At 40.7% G+C, this 15100-nt stretch overlaps 3 protein-coding genes across 5 annotated transcripts; 2 read left to right on the top strand and 1 right to left on the bottom strand.

Annotated features, from left to right (window-relative positions):
* Nucleotides 1-2142: 2142 nt before the first annotated feature.
* On the top strand, nucleotides 2143-12506 carry LOC120458240 (guanylate cyclase 32E). Of its 3 annotated transcripts, none has more exons than XM_039645828.2 (23): nucleotides 2143-2304; nucleotides 6956-7089; nucleotides 7209-7320; nucleotides 7673-7747; nucleotides 7807-7914; nucleotides 7965-8088; nucleotides 8147-8296; nucleotides 8361-8469; nucleotides 8799-8883; nucleotides 8980-9132; nucleotides 9190-9342; nucleotides 9406-9587; nucleotides 9660-9768; nucleotides 9830-9896; nucleotides 9953-10050; nucleotides 10124-10434; nucleotides 10635-10804; nucleotides 10866-11055; nucleotides 11117-11257; nucleotides 11311-11503; nucleotides 11561-11767; nucleotides 11837-11995; nucleotides 12052-12506. In XM_039645828.2, the coding sequence occupies exons 1-23, from the start codon at nucleotides 2143-2145 to the stop codon at nucleotides 12427-12429; spliced, it is 3570 nt and encodes a 1189-aa protein (XP_039501762.1). In that variant the 3' UTR covers nucleotides 12430-12506. The 3 variants fall into 3 exon arrangements, with proteins under 3 accessions (XP_039501762.1, XP_039501763.1, XP_039501764.1); XM_039645829.2 differs by lacking the exon at nucleotides 8799-8883 and adding an exon at nucleotide 8618; XM_039645830.2 differs by lacking the exon at nucleotides 8361-8469 and having other exon boundaries at nucleotides 8147-8300.
* On the top strand, nucleotides 5560-6394 carry LOC120458242. The gene has a single exon (XM_039645832.2). It carries the CDS (start codon nucleotides 5640-5642, stop codon nucleotides 6264-6266), a length of 627 nt encoding a protein of 208 aa, XP_039501766.1. The 5' UTR covers nucleotides 5560-5639; the 3' UTR covers nucleotides 6267-6394.
* A 192-nt stretch (nucleotides 12507-12698) lies between the features above and the next one.
* On the bottom strand, nucleotides 12699-14948 carry LOC120458241 (homogentisate 1,2-dioxygenase). Its single transcript, XM_039645831.2, has 8 exons — nucleotides 14829-14948; nucleotides 14138-14407; nucleotides 13891-14077; nucleotides 13705-13825; nucleotides 13520-13650; nucleotides 13173-13454; nucleotides 12936-13117; nucleotides 12699-12878 (listed from the first exon to the last, which is right to left on the bottom strand). Exons 1-8 carry the CDS (start codon nucleotides 14841-14843, stop codon nucleotides 12747-12749), a joined length of 1320 nt encoding a protein of 439 aa, XP_039501765.1. The 5' UTR covers nucleotides 14844-14948; the 3' UTR covers nucleotides 12699-12746.
* Nucleotides 14949-15100: the final 152 nt, after the last annotated feature.

Raw genomic sequence — 15100 nt, 5'->3', positions numbered from 1 at the left:
CTAGATATTTATTCTGATTCAATTGTAGCAGCTTAATAGAAAAGCTTTTCACTTGAAGAAGAAACTCATAAATTCTACAGCAGTATCACACAATAGAAGTTCATATAATGGACAACATTTATATATCGAATAGCAATTTCCTTGGCAGCAAGAAACTTATTGACAAATGGCTATAAAAGATATATGGTGAAGAAATTTATGATAAATATGAATATTTGTGATTTATAAGAGATGAAATGACTGAGAAGTGAAATATTAAGTGAGGTAAAATGAATTCATTTATTGGCGGAAATGCAAGACCCATTCTTGCATGTCCTGTCTGTATTTCAGTGGAAAAGGAACTTATCCTGCAAATGCATAATTTAAGGCAGAGGAAGTACCAGCTCGTTGCCAATTGCCAGATATGAGTTGTCATGGTCCCATAATCGTGGTTCCCTGGGCGATTCACAAAGGTGTAACTTACCATTGGAGACGAGGAGAAGTTAAAATTAAATTTTAATTTCAATCAGCTTACATGTCGGCTCAACTCGAATCAAATTGTGAGTCGGCATTGAAATTGAACTCGGACCTTTACGACACGCAGAAAACAAGTAGAAGTTGAATATTCAAATACAATGCGAATGGGTGTATGGTTACAGAGCGATATGCCTAGATACCATTACACTTGAAGAAATATGTGTGCTCGAATTTTACTTATTAAAACCTTATATATTTGTTCTATATTGCCCTGGATTTCAGGGTATTTTTCTTTTCAAAGAAGTTAAGAATGGTGTTATGGCTTTAGAACGCTGTTCCGCACTGCATCTCAAATTCATTTAGCAAATTACTTCTCACATGGCATTCGAAATTAAAACCTAAGACAGGTGCTAAGCAATTGATATCATTTGTTGTGATGGCCTCTTGAGAGTCCTAATGGCCTCCTATGTAATAGTGACACCAATGTAATGATGACATTTGTGAAAACGTAATTAATGCTTACAAGAAAAAACCCTTTTTAAAATAAGTCTCAGTTTCAGCAATGCTCGCTTCAATAAGCCAAAACATTTGTCTTTGAATTTCCGTCTAAGTCCCACAGCCACCCCTTTGTGGCAAGTTGAGCATGGATTACGGATTACGTTGACATGCTCGAAAATAGCCACCAAAACTCACGGTTCGCTGTCCTTGAACTTGAAATGCTACAACGCACCACTATAAAGGGTGTTCTTACCTTCAAAGGAATAAAGGTTAAGCATTAGTTGTTGTCAAGTTAGGGTTTAAAAAGTATTAAAAGGCAGCATTAGACCAGACCATTAGTCCGGAAAACCCATAGAATGCTACGCAATTTGTAAACCCAAAGACAAAAGATAATTCCCATAATTGACTGCCAGACTGCACGAGGATGTATTATTGCCATTTGCGAATGAAAATTGCCTCGATGTTAATCAGTAACGGGAAAAGGAAATGGGCTCAACGCCCGTGATGTTCGGTCAAGTCTTCACTGGGGTCACTCTAAATTTGAAACGAATCATTTTTGGCTGCCAAGAGGAGCAAATAAACAAAGTCCTTAGCATCCTGTCGAATTGCCGAATTGACCAACTGGCCAACGACCAAAGTCGCCCTCCCACTTGGCCCGCTGATGATCCCCGAGGCTCGGCTGATGCTGTCATTCATAGACCACTTAACTCAGTCGCGTCCTGCTGGCCACCCACTGGCCACCCAAAACACACACTGCTCCTTTTCGGATACGGAACCAATGCGAATTCCGCCGAGACGCACGAAGCACGGAGCTCGGAGTACGGAGGCTATAAAAGCAGGACCACGGATGGCACGAGCACAGTCTGCGACAGACTACGGGCGTGTTGAATTGCCGTAAACGGAAAAGCTCGCAGAAGCGGAGCAACAAGTGGGACTCTGAGGCTGGGTTATAAACGCACACCTGTTGGGGGGGATAAACGAAACGAGTCATGGGATTTGACTAAACAAATGACATCTGCTATCCCAGGAGGCATCTAGTGCTGCCGTGACCATGTGAAAATCCACGACCATTAAGTGCACCGAAGTCAGTTTGATACAGTGGGTCGGATTCAGATTCTGGTGCTGTCCAGTGGCCGTGTCGGTGTCAGTTTCAGTTGCGTGTGAAATAAAACTTTATTGCCTTTGAGGATGCCAGGCCTTTCCGCCTCCACCGCTGCATTCTCCTGCATCGTCGTCCTGCTCGGCTGTCAGCGGAGTCATCCTTTGGCCGCCGGAGCCGCCGTCTCCTCCATGCGCCGACTGTCGGATACGATAAATATTGGATTCCTGGCGGAATATTCACAGATGCGGGTGAGTAAACCCTGGAGATCAGCGTATTGCTAAGACAGTTTTAAATTCGATATAAATTATCGAAATTAATTGCGAACTTCGTCCTGTGGTAACTGTGTATGTGCATGCATAATTCATCGACCTGCCGCCTCACATTTGCAATTCAAATGGCAATCTCATTTTGGAGCAGAGCACAAGTCAACGCATCCTGTCCCAAAAATATGCCAACATTTATGGCTCAGCACGATGATTGAAGGGACCATTCTGTTGCCCTAATCAAACACATCATGCGTCCCCTGAGGCATTTGACTATAATGCTTAATACTCTAACTACGCTGCGGATTATTGCTGGCTAAACGGATCAAGAAATTTAATTTGGGAAAATAAATGACATAGCATAGAGTTGTTATGTGCGAAGTTGTTATTATTAAATGTTATATATATTATTATAAAGTATACCTTCAAATTTCTGTTGAAATTGTAGGCAAACATAATGTGCCTAAAAGCAAATCAAAGTTTCACCTACCTAAGGTAAAGTGTTTCCTATTCGATCTGGTTACCCAAAAGCCTTTTCAACTTGTTTTGATTTTCTGATGTTTTTCGATGAGGATTGACAGCGGTATCTGGTCTGTGATGAATAAAAATAGAGAACAATGGAGATAAATGCATTCCATTTATATCCCATTGATAGGCCAGTAATCCGTACAGATCTAGTGTCTTTTATACCCAACTTAATTGGAACCCGGAAAAAGCCAAAATGCTTGTAGTAGTGTGCTCATGGCTTCCATTTATTTAATAGCGAAATGCGCAGCTTAAAAGCAAATCCATCAAGAGTCCTGCTCCGCTTCATAAATTGACAAAAGCAATTCACATTTTTTTGGTCGGTCCTTTTTCGGACATGTGAAATATTCACAAATATCATGAAAATCATAAAAATATGAACAGCTATTTTTGCCAAAAATTCTGACTTTGTCACTTTTTTTATATGATAAGAGATATCCTGTAATGAGTTTTATTAAAGTCAGTGTTGCATTTATTAAGCTCCATTCACCTTTTCCAAGAACTTAAATTAAAATATATTTCAATAGTCTTAACTGAATTGTGTTAACCAGCATCCATGCAAAAATGGGTTAATTATGCCACGAATATTTATTTGTCTTGCAAGGAGTCAACTTTTTTATGTAAATGCAAAACCTTTTCTTATTTGTTTTTCATATACGATTTATAAGCCCCCTTGGCACAATCACATTCCTGAGTAAATTGGCCTGCAGGGCATAAAAATAAATATTAATTGGCTGTAAAGAAAGGAAGACAGCACCTTAATGGCTAGAAAAGCCGGAATTTAAACAGCAGAAATAGGATTTATTAAAAAATTTGAAATTTAAATATCTGAGCATTGGCAATGTTAAGCTCGGAAGTCACTTATTATGGAATTTATAATAAGGATAACTCTAATGGCAGTAAAAAAGAAAAGAATAGAAACTATAGCGACCATATAAATTCTCGGACTCTCGAGGTGGGATGCCTTTTGCTTGTCCATTGAGTTGAGTTTTTCTTTTAAGTCGGGGTTTAACTTCTACGCCAACTTCAAAGATACAAACATAAGAAGGGCTCAATGCCTGCATAAATTAAATTAATTGGAAGCAACTGTAGTTTAAACCTCACCTCTGCAAAGTTTTCCCAGTAACTATGACAGCTTCATTGTCATGTTCATATATTATATGTGCATTTTGCTCGCTTCTCAACGAAATGAAATATAGGGCAAGGGAGCAATTTAATTTACAAATTTGTAAAGAAGGTTTCTGAGGGTGCACAATACACTATAATTGCAATTAGTTTAATTTTGAAGGTCTACGTTTTTTATCAAGATAATTAATGATAGCTTCAAGCTTATAGGTATGTTTATAAGCAAGAGTTAATTAGATTTACTAATTTCTTTTTCTTTGGCGTTTCAAGCTCGTTGATTTCAATGACCTAATTACTTTTTGAACGAACATTTAGTTAAATTTGATAATCTACATACATATACGTCATTTACAGCATTCTGCAAATGAAATTGATCGCATTATTTTTAAATTTTTAATCAAAAGTAAATGCTGTTTATCACATTATTTTTCAATTAAGCAGAATTAGCACATAGGTATTACATTTCAATGTAATTAGCCTCGGTACGGAATAATAAAGTCTGCAACATTTCCGGTGAATTCACAGCACGAACTTAAAGAGGCTCCTTATGAAAAATACAATTTAAGGTTAAGAAGCTTTTTTATAGAATTAGGAAATTAATATGCCATCGGTTTTAAATTCCTTTAATGAGATATCAGGAATAGTTAAGGAGTCTTATGGATAAACGCTTTAAAGTTGTGAACAACAATAGCATTAAATTTAATTCGTAACAGCCCCACGATAATTTATAAGTGAATTCAACCATTGCAAAGCCCAGATAATTTAACAACACATTTTAACTGTTTAAATAATAACACCCATCGAAATCATTGGCAAAAACCACAAACAATTCTGGATTTAAATTGCTCCTATAACCCATTTATAATATTAAATAAAGTGCTTTAATAGATTATGGTTTTTGACTCACAACACTTGAACACCAAATGAGGAACTCGAATATGTTGCAATTTCTTTTCATCAAAGTTTAATCTAAAAGCAAGCAAAGAAGTTATTCTTATGGGAGTAACGAGCAGGCAAAAAATTGTTTACTTTTTTGAGCTCTTTAAACTCCTAAGAGAATCTTAAGAAAATCTTTTGCGCAGAGTATCACGTTGCGTTAAGGAAAAAATTTCGGCATTTTATCCATCCCAAAATATAATTTAAGTCAAGTAAAAGGAGTGGGTTATGCTTCCAATTTTGAAATCTGTATACCAGCATATTTGCTGAAACTAAAAAGCTCAATTAATGCTGTGAGTGGTGAGGTTTTCTTAATTCTTATTTTATTCATTTCGGTTTCCAAGGATTTCGATTGCCTGGAGATTTGAACCTTAAAGGCTTTTTAATGATTTATATGTATATGCAAATGTGTATGTTCATGTGTGGAACATTTTCACAGCCTTTTTTGAATGATTAATCAACAAGGTTGGAGCAAGAAAAAAAATGCGTGCAAACTTTTTGATTTCGATGGGGTGGCAAACTTTTCAATTAAGTGGGTAAAACTTTTTGAATTGTAAATTAATTAAACAAATTTAAGTGGAAGTAAGGTATTTTTTTTGGAAATCGAACTTTTCCACGTTATCTCCATGGCATCCGCAAGAAATAAAAACTTGAGCTAGGAGCAGTTTCGGTACCTGTCTGTCTAAATTCCCTAGAAAATATCTAAATTGTACATTTACATTGCGTTTAGAAAAATGCGTGATTATGTATCCAACTTAATACGTTCGCATCGCTGCCTTTGCATTTTTACTGCGCTCCAATTGACCCTGATGCTCTCGATGCTGGAAGTGAAAGTGAAAGTTGACCAATCGCCGGAGCTGCAGCGACCTTTGACCCGAGTGTACTTGGTGGCCCAACTGGGGGAGCTTGCCTGGAGTCCATTGTTTTCCGGCTTTGCCATGGGTGCCATGTTCTACGGATACGGTTTGATACACTTGCCCAGCAAAGGACTCCTCGGGGGGTTCTTCTCCAGCCTGCGATCAGCGGGCTTATCCGTGTGGCAACAATGCAGTCCCGTGATGCTTGTGCCCTGGACCATGAAGGTGGCCCAGAACCTAAGCCTTTTCCCCTGCCACATGTGGGAGTGCCTGGCCAAGGATGTTTTCCTCGAGGCCGACAATTGTCTGTGGCTCGTGTTCCTGGCCGTTGTGCTGTGGAACTACCTGCTAATCCTGGCCATCGCCAGCTTGGTGCTGGCTGTGAGACTCAACCTCCAGATGATGTGTGCCAGGCACATTGGGAACGGGGACCACGAGCTGCGGGCCTACGTCCGGGGAATCAACGAGCTGCTCGGCTTTGAGATGATAGTGCTCACTGAATGAGAGGTTTTGGTTACCCACAAGTAACCTCCATTGTATATAGAGGTTATATTGTGTATAATATTATATGATGACAAATTATAAGTTTAATTATGGAACAATAAAATTGTAGTATTTGAAACACAAAGAGATTGTAACCTAAAGACTAAATATTAAGCACATGTTTAATTTACTGCTTTCTGCTTTAGCTTTTGGCAGTTTTTGAATATTTTGGGAGCGGGTATGCAATGTTATTCTGTAAACTTTATTAATGCAGCAAATGGAATTTGAATAAGGTTTAGTTTCTGCAATTTGAATACCACTGACCGTAAGCAAAGTAGTTGCCATTTAACAACCTGAACATCACAAAACTTTAGGTTTATTAAATTCCTTCTAGAAAATGTTATTGCTTTCAACTAATTACGTAACGAGTGGACTTAGCTTATCCTTGTGCAATCCCTTCTGTGGAAAAAAGTGTAGGTCGAGCTTGGTTTGTCTAAATTATTTTTAAATTAGCCACACCCATAGGGTGAAACCAAGTGTACATAATAGTGTTTTGCATGGCTTTGTTATGCTTTACGTTGGTCCTCCACAACTGGCACAACATGAATAAATTAAGTGGCATTTGGCGTGGGGAGAAGTTCGCGAGTGGCAGGATCTGGTGTTAATATTCAGTACTCATCGCTGACTTTAATTGGCCTTATTTACATTAGGTGACGCTCGGCGGACTGCCACTTGCCATCGAGGATGTGAACAAGAACCCCAACCTTTTGCCGGGCAAGAAGTTGGCCTTCAAGCCGGTGGACATTGGCCAGAAAATGAGCGCCTACCGCGTGAAGCCATTGAGGTAATTCATTCGTATGCTATCACCTTAAATAATACCCTGTATCAGGTGCCCTCTGAAATTTCTTTTCCGGTTGCCGTTGCCGTTTCCGTTGCCGTTCCTGTTTCCGTTTCCGTTTCCAGGGCGATGACACAGATGCGGGAAGCTGGCGTGACCGCCTTCATCGGTCCCGACGAGAGCTGCACCACGGAGGCGCTGCTGGCCTCCGCCTGGAACACACCAATGCTTTCCTTCGTTAGTATACCGATTACTCAAATCTGGGTCACCGGTGTTCAATTTAAGAACTCAACCCTTTGCGCTTTACCTATGAAGGGCTATTCTGTCACAGTTGGCAAAAATTGCCCTTGCTTAACAGATTGATCCACAATTGCCATACTAAAAGTACAAAGCTATATAAGTTTTATTCCTTGAATACAAAAGACACTACACAACTTTAGAGTGGCACAAATTACATTTGTTATTTATTACTAGCAGATTTACAGATGCAATTTCTTTTAAGTTATACACTTCTTGTTGGGGAAGGAACAGTTGTATTACTCCAGTTATCTGAGACATGCTACCAAAATAACCTGTTTTAATTCCCCAGAAATGCTCCGATCCAATTGTCTCAAACAAAAGCACATTTCACACCTTTGCACGGACCTTAGCCCCGGCTTCCAAGGTAAGTTCCTGATTAAATCCCACCCAACTTTATTACAAAAAGTAGTTACACGTTTGCAGGTCTCGAAAAGTGTTATCAGTCTGCTGAACGCCTTTCACTGGAATAAATTCTCGATAGTAGTCAGCTCAAAACCGATCTGGGGCTCGGATGTAGCCCGTGCCATACAGGTAAGTCTAATGTGCAGAGTTTTTCAAAAAATTTAATATTTTTGGAACAGGAATTGGCGGAGGCCAGGAACTTCACCATCAGTCACTTCAAATATATCTCCGACTACATACCAACCACAAAGACACTTTCGCAGATCGATCGAATTATTGAAGAAACATTTGCCACAACTCGCAGTAAGTGGGCAAAATAAGTTGAAATACTTTTAATTATATAATCAAATCTTCAATGCAGTATATGTGTTCATTGGGGAGCACATTGCCATGGTGGACTTTGTGCGAGGCCTCCAGAATCGCCGGCTGCTCGAGAGTGGAGACTACATCGTGGTTTCGGTGGACGACGAGATCTACGACTCCAATCGAAGGGTGAACAGTATGGAACGTAGTAAGTGAATTGTGCGGTTTGGCAGTCCGAGCTAGAATTCTAATGCATGCACCATCTATTCCAGATTATTTAGATCCTTATATTAGAAAAGAAAAGAGCAAATCGCTGGACAAAATCTCATTTCGTTCAGTTATAAAAATAAGCATGACATATCCACAAAACCCCCATATTCGGTAATTTATCTGACTCTTAGTTATCTAACTGTGCGTATTTTTGTTGCGTCTTTCTAACAATTGTTAATCTATTTTTAAGCTCATAGTTTTTACAAATCTCTTCAAGTTTTTCTGTTGGTTTAGTGCCTTACTTTCAGCATGGGTTTAGAGTATTTTAATAGGAATAGAGAAATATGTATAATTTCATTGGTTTACTAGCTGCGAATCCTAAGTGCCAATTTCCTTAAATATGTAGACATTAATTTACGTTAATCATTTGCATGTAAAATAAATATTTGAAATAATTTATGGAAAACAGCTTATTCATTTTTCTGAACTTATGCTTGCAGCGACATTTGTTCCAAAATAAAAGATTATGCCCGAAAAACTCCGTTTCTGGTGCCGTATCATCAACGTGTCTTCGACAACATATCGGTAGGAAAATTGTCTATTTTTTAAAGCTTTCAATTTTCTTTATTTATAATATACTTTATTTCCGAACCATATGCATTTCGATGACTGTATTGATAGGTTCCCATATATGGCCTGCATCTTTACGACAGTGTTATGATCTATGTCCGAGCCATAACAGAAGTTTTAAGACTGGGCGGTGATATTTACGATGGAAACTTGGTAATGAGTCACATTTTTAATAGGTCCTATCACTCCATTCAAGGATTTGATGTAAGTTATTAAGCACTTAGACTTTAACCCATTTATAACATTTATCATATTCTCTAGGTTTACATAGACTCGAATGGCGATGCTGAGGGTAATTACACAGTCATAACTCTGCAAAACGATATGGGCAGTGGAACCTTGGTGGGTTCCCTAGCCAAGATGTCCATGCAGCCAGTTGGGTTCTTTGCCTATGACAAGAACTCTGATATTCCAGTGAGTTAAGTTAAACCTATATACTCACTACTCACTAGGTAATAACCATATTAAAATCCCAAGGAGTTCCGCTACATAAAGAATGATAGACCCATTCAATGGCTAAATGGGCGTCCTCCGCTCGCAGAACCCCTATGTGGTTTTCATGGCGAACTGTGTCCCCGAAAGAAACTCGACTGGCGGTACCTGGTATCAGGTCCACTATGTGCCCTCGTTGTGGTTGTGGCTATTGCCCTGCTAATCAAGTATGATTATATGCTTTAAATATATCAATTAAAATATATATATGTATATACATATATTTATTTATTGTTAAGGCATTACCGGTATGAACAGACTCTGGCAGGTCTTTTGTGGAAAGTGGACATGAAGGATGTCACCGTCATAAATCTTGGCGAATACAATAATCCCACTAATAAGAATATTGTATGTTACACATTTATAATATTTATGATATGAAAAAGTATTTAAAAAACCATTATTTTAGTTCCAAATCTGCCGTCAAAGCATTTTAGTGGTTGGTGAGCCCAACAAAAGGTCCTTCACAAATATAGGTAACATAATATAAAACAATAATAATAGTATCTAAAGGATCTAACCCATTGGGCAGCTCTATTTCGTGGCAATATTGTGGCCATGAAAAAGATTCACAAGAAGAGTGCAGACATCACGCGATCAATTCGCAAGGAACTGAAACTGATGCGAGAGGTAGAGGACAGCGAAGCTTGGGCATAAAAAAATATAAAAAATATTTAAACAATTGTTTAAACATGTCATTCAGGTGCGGCATGAGAACATTATCAACTTCATTGGGGCGTCCACGGATCACGGATCCGTGATCATCTTCACCACTTACTGTGCGCGCGGCAGTTTGGAGGACGTGCTGGCCAACGAGGATTTGCATCTGGACCACATGTTCATCTCCTCCCTCGTGTCGGATATCCTAAAGGGAATGATCTACCTTCACGACTCGGAGATAATCTCCCATGGCAACCTGCGATCCAGCAACTGCCTCATCGACTCCCGTTGGGTGTGCCAAATTTCGGACTTTGGACTGCACGAGCTGAAAGCTGGCCAGGAAGAGCCCAACAAGTAAAAATATTTTATAAATTTATTCTGCATTTATTGATCGTTTGTTCGTCAGCATTCAGTTTACTTTTGGTTGAAAACTACTAGAGAATAAATAAGTACCACACGGCCATTCTAAGCTGCAAAATCCTTTCATAAAATATAAAAAAGTCATCGAACTTTCCTCGATAATACAACACGCTCTCGTTTCATGACGTTTGCAGGAGTGAACTGGAACTGAAACGTGCCCTCTGCATGGCGCCGGAGCTTTTGAGGGACGCCTACCGACCTGGACGCGGATCCCAGAAGGGGGACGTCTATTCCTTTGGGATACTGCTCTACGAGATGATTGGCCGCAAAGGACCTTGGGGTGACACGGCCTACTCGAAGGAGGGTAAGTATTAACTACTACCATTGGTGCCAATGTATGAAATGTATATGTTGTGTTGCTGCAGAAATAATCCAGTTTGTCAAGTGTCCGGAAATGCTGCAGCACGGAGTATTCCGACCAGCTCTGACGCACACCCACTTGGACATTCCGGACTACATCCGGAAGTGCCTGTGCCAATGCTGGGATGAAGATCCCGAGGTCAGGCCCGATATCAGACTGGTTCGCATGCACTTGAAGGAGCTTCAGGCTGGCTTGTCAGTACCACATATTGCATAAGTCCTTCGTAAGCTAACTCTATAATATTTAACTTTGCAGAAAACCCAATATATTCGACAATATGCTATCGATCATGGAGAAATATGCTTACAATCTCGAGGGTTTGGTTCAGGAGCGAACCAATCTGCTGTACGAAGAGAAGAAGAAAACCGATATGCTTCTTTACCAGATGCTGCCAAGGTGATTACTGTTTAGTTGTATCATTGTATCATTTAAGATTGCATTCCTTACAGACCTGTAGCTGAGCTTCTGAAGCGAGGAGATCCTGTCGAGGCTGAATGCTTCGACTGTGTCACCATATTGTTCAGTGATATAGTGGGCTTCACCGAACTCTGCACCACAAGCACTCCCTTTGAGGTGGTGGAGATGCTAAACGATTGGTACACCTGCTGCGACTCCATCATATCCAATTATGATGTCTATAAGGTTTGTTACCACACACCTGTCTTTGCATGAATATTTTGTTGGAAATTTATATTTCAGGTTGAGACAATTGGAGATGCCTATATGGTTGTGTCCGGACTGCCGCTGCAGAATGGAAGTCGCCATGCAGGGGAGATAGCCTCGCTGGCTCTCCATCTCTTGGAGACGGTGGGCAATCTCAAGATCCGGCACAAGCCCACGGAGACAGTTCAGCTTCGTATCGGAGTGCACTCCGGTCCTTGTGCAGCGGGTGTAGTGGGTCAGAAGGTAGGGAATTGGATATACAACTGCAGCATATATAAAATATATCTGAAATACATCTCATCCCTGAATCAGATGCCCAGATATTGCCTATTCGGGGACACGGTGAACACAGCAAGTCGGATGGAAAGCACTGGTGACTCGATGAGAATTCATATATCCGAAGCCACCTACCAACTGCTCCAGCTGATCGGCAGCTATGTGTGCATTGAAAGGGGTCTGACAAGCATAAAGGTATGTTTCAATTCAAAACAGTCTTGCAAGATAATCAAATTAAATTTTACTTTCAGGGCAAGGGCGACATGCGAACCTATTGGCTGACCAAACGTCAGCAACCGGAGCTAACTCCGGATTTGATTAGCACCGTGGATACTTTGGACACCTACTGCTCCGGCGCACGAGAGAGCATAGAGGCTTCAGTCCATCAATATTGTATTCCAGCTGCGAATAACTACAGATTGGGTTCCTGCAACTGTGACACCAAGTGTTTATATAGCCGTCGATCGGACGACAATGTGACCAATTCCCATGGAACTTCCGAATTTCCAAAGATAAGTGAACCCACGCAGGTCAATTGCAATCAATTGTGTGTCTGCCGATTGAACAGCAGCCAAGTGTTCAGTAATCGAGGTCCCCGATCGGCGCCTAGTATCACATTTAGACTATAAGAACTCAATTATACTCGTAATTATCCTTAGGCTCCTTGATCGATGTAAATTACAGGCGTCCATTGCGGCTTATGTATTGTTATGTATCTCTTTACAAAAGTTTTAATTATGATTATAGAAATTCCACCAAATATTTTACCATAACACATTGTAGTTCAATTTGTCCGTCCAGTCACAAAGCTGAGTCTTTCAATTATTTATACTTTACCTTATATCAGACATGTGTTTAGTTTGTCACAGGATTTCTGCCAAGCAACAACATTTACTAATAAAGTTAATTGTGATTTTATCATAGCGTGTTTTTTCAGTTAGGTATCCTAATTTTTAGTTATTTGAAAGTTGTTCTTCAGCGCCTGCCAGCATTCGTAGTATGCGGCATCCAGTTTTTGGCAGGTTTCCTCGCCCCACTTGGTCACGGCCAAACTTAGAGAGGACTCGAACATGAAGGCCTTCAAGAAAGTGTAGGCTATAAAACCCTATTTCAGACTTTCAATTATCCAACCCACCTGAGTGCCCTCGGCCACGCGTTCCGGCAGCAGCTTGGCATTCGAGGCACCTTCAAAGCACTTGACATCTGGCCCATGTGGCGTCATCATGGAATGCAGGGTCGCTCCTCCTGCTGCAAAGCCATCCTCCTTGGCCTCATACTTGCCCAAAATCAGGCCCATGAACTCGCTCATGCAGTTCCCTAACAATAAAGACAACCATGAGATGAATATAATAGTACCTTCGTATCCACTCACTGTGGTAATAGGGTGGCCTGAAGGTGTGCTCCTGCACTGACCAGCGGGGTGGGAAGATCACAAAGTCGGCTATGGCCGTTCCGGCTCTTAGGCTGGGACATGTGAGCACGGTGAATATGCTGGGATCGCAATGATCAAAGCTGACCGAGTTGATCACCATGAACTTGGACAGATCGTACTTGAAGGGCACATAGTTACCGTGCCAGGCAACCACATCAAAGACGGTGTGATTTTGCTTGGCCACAAAGAGGGCACCCTGGAATTTAGAAATCACCTGGAAGTCTATTCGAGATAATTTATTTTATAATCAATTTTTAGTTCATCATAAAATGCGCGCTGATATTTACCCTTTACATCCCGATCGTCGAACCAGGCCACAGGAGTCTCGAAATCTCTGGGATTGGCCAATCCATTGGCACCAATGGGACCCAAATCTGGCAAAACGAAGTGGCCATCATACACCTCCAGAATATAGCCCCTGAAAAACGGTAAGGGATTAACTTAAGTGATCATTTGGGAGCTTCTTGCTCACCTGGAAGGAGAATCCCCATTTACAGCAAATCGTATTCCTTGTGGTATGACGCAGATCTCATTCGGAGCTACAGACATCCTTCCGAACTCCGTGATTACATCTAGGACTCCTTGCTGGGGCACTAAATCAATGATTAGGAATGTGACTCAGCTTTTCAAGTCCATCCAAGACAACTACTATTCTTACCAATCAAAAAGTCGCCATCGCTGTTGTAGAAAGCCGAATTCTCCATTGAGGCATTGCAGGCGTAAATGTGTATGGCGAGACCATGACGAGATCTGGGATCTCCGGCTCCACAAACCGTGTGCAAGCCTTCCACAAAGTCTACCCTCCTTCCATCTTTTGGAGGAAGGTCAAAGGGTTTCCAGCGAAGCTAGATCAAGAATAAAATAATATACAACTGCCTATATGAATGTCTAACAACTGTAGCCACCTGGTTCGGATTTGGTGGCTGCTCATCCCAGTTCAGCCTGAAGTACTCAGCTCCCTTGAAGGGCTGGAATGGCAGGTGCACGGCAGAGGGCAACTTCCTGTAGAGCCAGGTGCGCACATTCTCCGTCCTGGGAGCAGTGAAGGCACTGCCGGATAGCTGCTCCGCATACAGTTTGTAGGGGCACACTTGTGGCGAGTTCTGTCCCACTGGCAGAGAGTTGGGACACCGCTCGTCCTCAGATGAGAAGTGAGACCCGAAGCCCGAGAGGTACTGTGATGTAAAATAAATATATTTGAGTAACAACTCTTCGAATTAAAAATGCACTTCATTGAAAACCGCCGTATAAATATCCATATAAATTTTATTAACATTCACTGAGTAAAATAAAAGATTATAAAATTATTCAAGTTGCTAACTTGTTTTTTTAACAAACACCGAAGAGAATTGGAAGGCAAGCACAAATACAACCCGATTAACAAGATTTGGAAAACTATTTAGTATTAACATATGTACATATTCGCCACGCAATACATAAGTTTAGAAAACTAACTTATATCCAAATTACGGTGGAAGATATGAAAATACAATATACTACTCTCATATCTAATCTTTATAACTTTTATTTTAGCGTAGTCACATTTATCACGATTTTCACACTGACACAGAATTGTTATAGCCATAGAATGATCACCTTGTATTCCGACATGTCTGTTCCTCCGGCGGTTTAAAAAAGCACTGAAGTTTACGGATCATAGACGACCCCTATTTATATATGCTCGATCCAGTCAGGCCACTTGTTCTCCATCGCTAGATGCCGAGTGTTTTGAATACTGGCCGGAGAAACTAGTCCCCGTGCAAAGGCCGGTCCCCTAAAATGCGGCGAGTGATACCAGAGATAAACACCTGCCCCCCAGTTGTTGATGCGTGCGGATTGTTTTGATTTGGTTACCAACCAGAGCCGCA

Source organism: Drosophila santomea, chromosome 2L (assembly GCF_016746245.2).
Source record: "Drosophila santomea strain STO CAGO 1482 chromosome 2L, Prin_Dsan_1.1, whole genome shotgun sequence".
Lineage (NCBI taxonomy): Eukaryota > Metazoa > Arthropoda > Insecta > Diptera > Drosophilidae > Drosophila > Drosophila santomea.
The sequence above is the reverse complement of the archived record's forward strand: the minus strand, read 5'-3'. Positions and strand labels throughout refer to the sequence as shown.

Coding starts and splice junctions, on each gene's coding strand:
- LOC120458241 (XM_039645831.2), bottom strand. Junction 13,651..13,704: donor AATGGGGATTCTCCTTCCAG/GTGAGCAAGAAG, acceptor ACCGTTTTTCAG/GGGCTATATTCTGGAGGTGT. Junction 12,879..12,935: donor GCGTGGCCGAGGGCACTCAG/GTGGGTTGGATA, acceptor ACTTTCTTGAAG/GCCTTCATGTTCGAGTCCTC.
- LOC120458240 (XM_039645828.2), top strand. CDS start 2,143: ATGCCAGGCCTTTCCGCCTCCACCGCTGCATTCTCCTGCATCGTCGTC. Junction 10,805..10,865: donor CACGGCCTACTCGAAGGAGG/GTAAGTATTAAC, acceptor GTGTTGCTGCAG/AAATAATCCAGTTTGTCAAG. Junction 11,768..11,836: donor CGGGTGTAGTGGGTCAGAAG/GTAGGGAATTGG, acceptor TCCCTGAATCAG/ATGCCCAGATATTGCCTATT.
- LOC120458242 (XM_039645832.2), top strand. CDS start 5,640: ATGCGTGATTATGTATCCAACTTAATACGTTCGCATCGCTGCCTTTGC.